We start from the raw sequence: 8028 nt of genomic DNA on the forward strand, positions 1-8028 counted from the left end.
GCTGCTGTAATAACAGTAGGAATAACAAGAACAAGTTAATAGCCTACCAATGACAGTCTGCCTATGTGGTTGTGATTTTTTTTTTCAGGTCTTTTCATTGAGCATTTATAATACACATACATTTATTATACAGTACGTGCATTTGTGATTATATGTTGAAGTCCATGGCTGATCAAATAAAGAACTGAGCACAAAGTGTTTTACAAAATATCAAAGGATTCTGTACAAGGATAGAAACAGAACAAATAACATTATGTCAAAGCAACTATCAAAATAACAGAACAAAATTAAGTAACAGAAAAAGGACACAACAGGTTGACTGGGAAAACCCCATCCCTAATAGGCTGCCCTCCCTCATCCGCCCCCCCCTTCTCCCCCCATCCCCAGTCCCTATTTGTAGTAGTGATTTAAAAGCATGCTGAAACGCTGTGTAATAAATATTTACACAAGATTGTGCAACAGTATGGACCAAAACGTTGTTTACTGTTGAAATAAACCTTTGACTCCCCCATTTTCTTGACTGAGAAAGACACAGCAGTGTGCCACAGTTGTAAAATGTCAAGATTCACCGAGTTCATGCTGTGTCTGTTCTAGTTTGTGTGTGAACAAGGGAGAAGCCACCAACCGAAGTGTTTGTAACTTTGCGTATCAAGGTTCAGTGTTCAAGGTCACACGCTGCATTATCTGCTCGGCCCGGCTGGAGAGTAGTTCAGTTTGTTCACATTTAGTGCACACATGAACCTGACTGCAGAGAGCCACAGTATTCTTCTCAGTGATGGAAACCGTATTCCACTTCTGGGACTGGGCACCTATGGGGACCCTCGAACGGTGAGGAGACTGCTTGTTTTTCCACATTTAGACATGAACCTGGATTGTTAACGACAGGTGCACTCACCATAACACAGGAGTGTCACTGTTTATTGCTTGCTGTGATAACTGCGGTGAGTAAACACAACAGAAGATAGCACATTTTAAATGTCGTAGTATGCATGTTTGCACAAACTACAGCACGGATCAATCCAACTAGGTTTTCACATTTTTTCTGGGTTTCTTATAGACACCCAGAGGCACAGCACTTGACTGTGTGAAGTTGGCCATAGATGTGGGTTACAGGCACTTCGATGGGGCGCTGGTGTATTTCAATGAGCACGAAGTGGGTCAAGCTATTAGAGAGAAGATTGCTGACGGAACGGTCAGAAGAGAGGACATCTTTTACTGTGGAAAGGTAATATGCTCTGAAGAAGTCATAATGTTATTTCTGAATGTAATTCTCACTGGTAAGCGTTTTCCCAAATTCACTTTGGGTTCTCTGTCCCTCAGCTCTGGAATACCTTCCATCCACCGGAGTTGGTGAGGCCTACTTTGGAGAGGACACTGAAAGCCCTGAAACTAGACTATGTGGACCTCTATATCATCGAGCTCCCGATGGCCTTCATGGTATGGATGCAATGCACATATAGATATAGTAGTATATGGCAGCTAACTTATCTGCTGTCCTCCTGAACATTGCCCTTGCACATGCACATGGTGGTAGTGTTTCATTTAGATAATACCTTCCCTTGTTAAACAGGATGAAACAAGAAGCTACCTCTGAAAATAAAAGAAGAATAGAATTGGCAAGGATGGCAAGCCAGACCTACAGTATTGACACACCTCAATGACCTTATATTACATACAGTACAGTTAGATGATACGAATCTATGCCTTTATTATACAGTCATATCTATGCATGGTAACTGTAACAAGTGTATGTAATGTGGATCATGCTTATAGGTTTGGAATGAGATTACACAGCTGGTGGTTTGTGTAGGTAAGACAGGGCGACTAGAATGGTCCGGCTGTGTCAAGTTGAAGCCACCGGCATCTCTCCACTATCATTTTTTATCACTTCTTCAGTATAAACCATCTCATGCCACCATAGCACAATCTCTTATGCCTTTAAAATAGAAGAATGAATTTAACTGTGCTTGAAATTTTAGCCTGGAAATGAGTTCTATCCAAAAGACCAGGATGGAAAATACATCTACCACCACACAGACCTCTGTGCAACCTGGGAGGTGAGTTCAGTTTAAGTGACAATGCAAGATTCTGTTGTTTGATGACTTTGCTGAGCTCCCCCTGTTGTCTGTGATATCTAGGATATTTGTAAGATACCTTTACACAACACGATAATCAGATTTAACTAGAACTATCTAATACAATGTCAAGTCAGTGCAATTTGAGTCCTCCCGTGTGTTATCGCTGAGTTTACATGTGGATCAGTATCTTGATTTTGAGACTTATCTTGTTTGAAGTGCCACATGGAATATTAAAAACTGGTTATTTATGTGTGAGCATAACACTATCCGGGTTTGTGATCATGAGTTTTGATTTCTCACAATCTCAGCTGCCATGCGATGGTTGACAAAACCAGATAAGGTGTTTAAATGTCAGAGTAGCCATGGTTTCTATTCTCCTCTGAGTTGTACATCCTGGTTTCTGAAAGAGGTGTACATTTATTTGTTGGCCCTTCTTCTTTCTGTACATTTTAACAGAGCCTATAATGCACTATATGTTAAAATAGTTACACAAATATTAAAAACAAAAATGAATAATGTGAAACCACTTTGCAATTGGCATGTGATATCCCCTCATACTTGGTTGTTGATGCCAGAACATTTTGTGCTGCAGTATCAGAAACTGTCGAGGAGAGTGTCGTAAACAGCCAAGCTGTGTTCTGTTTTTTCCTCTCCCCTGTTTTATGCTTTGTTTTTCTCCACTGTCTCAGTAAGTCTGTAAAGATAATCACTATCAGTCTTTGAGGGGATATAAATCATTTATTCTCGACAGGCTTTAGAGGCTTGCAAAGACGCAGGACTTGTTAAGTCTCTGGGAGTCTCCAACTTCAACCGCAGGCAGCTGGAGCTGCTGCTGAATAAACCTGGCCTCAAACACAAGCCTGTGTCCAACCAGGTGACCCTTCCCCCCACCTTTTCTCTTTAGCCCTCACACTGACATCATACACATGATATCGTAGATTATACTGTTGCATATTACAGGATACAGTAGTTTTATAGTCTGTTAAATAGATTGCAATGCTTAGCTTTTCATACCTTAGGGCCTCTGAGAATTCTCTGTTTTCTATTCAGCAAATGTTTAAAGAAAATCAAGTGACAGCTTGCCAATAAATCTGAGAGCAAATTCAAGTTGTTTGATGAAATGATTCAATGTTACTTAGTGAGATGATTGAAAGCAGTTTTGGCTTTTTCTCTCCTCACTTGGTCCAATTATACAAACATACACATACATACACTGCAGCAAGATTTATAGTGTAGTTGTGTATCCTTTGCTTCCTCTAATGTTTATTTGTGATAGTATTCCCCTGTCAGAAAACAGTAAGACTCTCTCAAAAGAAATATTTCTTTATCTGAAGTTATTTAAGTTTATGGATTTTTTCAGTTTCCTTTCAATTTGTCTTGGCAAGAAAGAGCACAGGTCACTAATTTTAGATGATGATGTATTTTCTGCTCACTCACCTGCAGGTTGAGTGCCATCCATACTTCACACAGCCAAAGCTTCTGGACTACTGTCGTCAGAACGACATTGTGATTGTTGGCTACTGCCCAATTGGCTCCTCTAGAGATGCATCCTGGTGAGTAGGTTCTACGCACTTCTCAACATATACAGTATACGTGATTATACATGAACTGCTGGCAGCTGAAATTTTTTGCAGTGTTTTGATTCCTCTGGTATTCCATTGATGGGAGGGTGAAAACAAACTCTGGGCAGAATTTATAGACAATTGCATGATAAGTCATCAGCCCCACTTCTCAGTCACACTTGTACAAAGGAAAGGGAAAGCACAAGGCTTAAAGATGGAAGAAAATGCCACTGCAGGGTTGTTATTATAACTTAACGACAGAAAACTGATTTTTTTCTCTGTCTCTGTCCTGGCATCATCTGTATTCTCTTCTGTGTGTGGTTCAGGGTGAATGTGAAATGTCCTCCCCTGCTGGAGGATGAGCTGCTAGTGTCCATTGGGAAAAAGTACAACAAGAGCAGTGCTCAGGTGGCTCTGCGCTTCAATGTCCAGAGAGGTGTCGTGGTGATTCCTAAGAGCTTCAGTCCCGAGAGGATCAAACACAACTTCCAGGTGGGTTTATTAATATGAACAGTATACACTGCTTAGATTTTCTGATGCTGGATATAGTAGTGTAGTGTTGATTACGGACATAAAAATCAATGTTAAATGGATGTCAACTCCAAATTCACTATTATATTCTATTCCAAAATAGAATGATGTTATAAAACCATATCCTACTTTGATACAGATATTTGATTTCTCGCTCACTGAGGAAGAAATGAAAGCCATTGAAGCACTGAACAAAAACATTCGTTTTGTGGAGCTGCTGATGTGAGTACGAGTTGAACTGACCCTGATCTTTATGTTATTCATCAGCTATACTTCAAATACGATTGTGTTGCATTGTCTTTTATCAACATCAAAGGAAAGGTTCTCATGCCATGCTGAGAAATAACAACACTTTTTGTTTTTCCACAGGTGGAGCGACCATCCAGAGTACCCATTTCATGATGAATATTAAACTTGTTCTTTTTTCTCTATTTTTTTTTTTTTTTTACTTGTATACAAAACATGGACTTTAAAGTCTGCTTCAGCCCTCTTGGTTTATACTGGTACATTTTCACACTAAACACTAGAGGGCTCCAGCTCACAGAGAATGGAAAAGATGAAAGCAAGAATTAGATCAACAAACAGAAGAAGGTTTTCAAGGATAATACACATCTCTGATCTGAGATAATAAACTATATTTGTCTCATATTAGTCTTAATTTGCATGCAGTTTTGAAGGGAGTTTGTTGTTTCAACTGATTTGAGATGGAATTGAGCAACTGCTGCTATGAATAAAGTTATAATTGAAAAATAAGTCAAATTCAATGTAATGTGGCAAAATAAATATGGTTGTAGTATGTGGATTGTAGCTTCTCGGGTTGAAAAAGATACATCAGCTACCAATGGCCATTTTATAGGGGCCATACAGCGCCTCATCACTTTATGTATAAATTACATTCAAGACTCCACCAAAGTCCTGTCCTGTAAGTCCATGTCCAGGCAAATCAGCTTGGTTAGAGCAAACAGTACAGATACATATAGCCTATAGCACAAGCTGGGAGTTATACAAGTCCTAATGCCAGCTATATTCAATTATGTGAGGACATAAAGGTTTGAGTGGCGAGGGCTCGGGAATAGATGTAACTAATCGAGATGAATGTACAGTACATATGTGGTAAGGTGAGGTTAAGTGTTTCTGACAGCTGTAGCAGGAAAAGAGCATTTGAGAAAAGCTGGTAATTATTATGGATTATCCTGAATTCCAAAGCTAAAAGTAAAAACATTTGACACAGTAAGGCAAGGATGGATGGAAATATACTGTCCTCATGTGAAGATATGCACTGATTAGAATGGATGAATTACCAGCTGCCACATCTGTATATTTCAGCAATGAGAATGAAATATGTCCAATGCAGAGATTTTTTGCTTTTTGCATGTACTAGAAAAACTCAACCATAACACTGCCATGTGTGTTGAAGTAGTCTCTTTCTAAAACCTCCATTGACCTGCTGTCCAAACATTTCAGAGGAATTATGGGCTGAGTATTGTGTTGAAAGACACAAGACTTTGTGTTGACATAACAGAGGGGCGGTTGTATAACATAGTATATTTACAGTACATATATATATATGTATGTATGCATATTCCTCTCAGAACACTCATGAACTCACAACCCAGTAGAGCAGAGGTCTTCAACAGGGGGTCCGTGACCCCTAGGGTCTGCAGAGGTGCTGCAGGGGGGTCGTGAAATTTATGGTTGCTTAGATAATGTTTTATATCTTTAAGTTTCCACATTAATGTTTCAAATAAAAACGTCGATTTGAGTAGCTTGCCTGCATGATTATCATGCAGACATTGTTGATTTTGGCATAGGTATCAGTTACATAACAAGGTCTGTTTAAAAATGACAGGGGCATGGCCACCCTACTCACTGTACCTGTAGGCTACCAATCAAAATAAAAACATGAATACTGTATATGATAGATAGATAATTTGAAAAGCTTAGTACTGAATGCACAATAAAAAGGTACGTTTATACATGGGCCTAGTTTCATATAATATACAATAAGTTTAATGTAGTAGGGGGTCTCTGTTCCACCTCTTCATCAGTTTGGGGGTCCATGGTCTGAAAAACATTGAAGACCCTTGCAATAGAGGATAAATTCAAAATATGACATAGCCAGAAATCAGTTTGGTCACTTCATGGCTTCATGAGAGGTGAGCATTGTTCATATGCATCAGCTGGACTCCTGTAACATTCAGGACACTTTTTAAACTTCATGATCAGAACGTTTAAATGTCAAACTGTAGTATGGATAACGTAACACTTTTTTTTTTCATTCCAATAATTAAGGATAAATACGTTACGTGTTTTTTTTATGATTCTTCTTCATTGTGTGACATGACAAATCTCTGCTGGCGTTTACCTTTAATTGAGACCACAGCTGAAAACAGTCTGTCAGACTTTGCTGTGAGTTGGTTCGCTCTGCATCTTGTTTGGTCAGAGAGGGTAAATGAGTTTGGTCAGATCAAATCCATCATCACAATGTTGACATACTGTGTAATCTCTGTGTACACACCTATTACCTACTTTAACCATCATGGCCAGTTTTCTCCATGGCTGTCCGGGAAAGGCAGATGTTTTTCCACCACAAAATGAAAGTATGGAGCTGTCAGTAGTGTTTTGCCTGTGTGGGGATTTTATTATGAGTGATTGGTCTGTTTATGTCTGTATGAAGCAGCCAAATTTTTTACTTCTCCTGTAAAGAAATCCGTCAGTCAAGGCGGCCTCTTTAGAGAGGGGTTTAGGTGAATATTTTTATATGCCACAGCTGATCATTTCACACCTCACAGAAACCTTAAAATGGAGAAAAGATTGAAGCATTAATCTGGTCAACACATCCTTTGAGACTTCATAACATAAAGTTTGATCTTCCAAGCTTGTCATCCAGTTAAAACACATGGCCGGCCGTCCTTCCACTGACCTCAGGTTAGCCAGTGTACCCTCCAGTGTGCAATCTCTTGGATCAACCTGACCTGATATTAATCATTAACAAGGATTATTGGTGATCCTCTGTTTGTTATGTCGTGGAAATTTTGGTTCTGCCGGTGGCGAGTCAAAGAACAAGACAGGAGAGGTAGCATGCACCCAAGTTTATTCTCCATTCTCCACAGAGAAGGGGAGAAGGGAACAGAACACAGAACTACATGGCAGGTAGCAGTTCAGAGTAAGGCAAGGCAAGGCAAGGCATCTTTATTTATATAGCGCATTTCATACCAAGGCAACTCAATGTGCTTTACATAAAGAAAAAAAAAAGAGTAGTGCCCCAAGAACAGAGATTGCAGCCCCTTCTTATACCCCACTTTATGACTCTGGTTACTTCATTACTACAAGCACTTCTAGCCTTCCCAGACAATAAACCAAGTCAACAGATGTGTTACTCAACGAATGGCTACCCCAGTTGTTGTTGTACCTATAGGAATTTACAACCTAGATCAGTTAGTACGTGGGTCATCCTAGAGTCCTTCCTCTGTCCCCAGGTTTATTATGGTCAGTACACAAATGTCTTCACTAATGGAGTTAACAGAATCGCAACATGGTCTTACTATAACTACTATGACTATGTTACCACTTATTACAAAGGGAATACCAATCACAGCAATTTTCCACCACAACTATATTCTAAACTCTCTTTACATGAACTGTAAACCAAATGCTTTTACACATCTGAATGAATCAGTGTGTTTGAGTCTGATCTGAAGAGACAGTTTGGGACCTTTCAAGTAAACAGACTTCAATCTGAGCAGTGACCTGTGGCCGTACAGTTAGAGAGCAGCAGGATGCTGCAGAGAGAGTGAGGAAATACAGTTCATTAGTGAGCTCCCCTCTGTTGTTTTGTTCTCTTTTGTCTTCTTCTG

At 39.5% G+C, this 8028-nt stretch overlaps 1 protein-coding gene across 1 annotated transcript; it reads left to right on the top strand.

Moving 5' to 3' along the window:
• Positions 1-542: 542 nt before the first annotated feature.
• Positions 543-4602, top strand: LOC310986977 (aldo-keto reductase family 1 member D1-like). Its single transcript, XM_083973115.1, has 9 exons — positions 543-828; positions 1058-1225; positions 1321-1437; positions 1980-2057; positions 2830-2952; positions 3522-3631; positions 3967-4132; positions 4311-4393; positions 4541-4602. Exons 1-9 carry the CDS (start codon positions 736-738, stop codon positions 4581-4583), a joined length of 981 nt encoding a protein of 326 aa, XP_083829241.1. The 5' UTR covers positions 543-735; the 3' UTR covers positions 4584-4602.
• Positions 4603-8028: the final 3426 nt, after the last annotated feature.

This window comes from Trachurus trachurus (assembly GCF_905171665.1).
Source record: "Trachurus trachurus genome assembly, chromosome: 6".
NCBI lineage: Eukaryota > Metazoa > Chordata > Actinopteri > Carangiformes > Carangidae > Trachurus > Trachurus trachurus.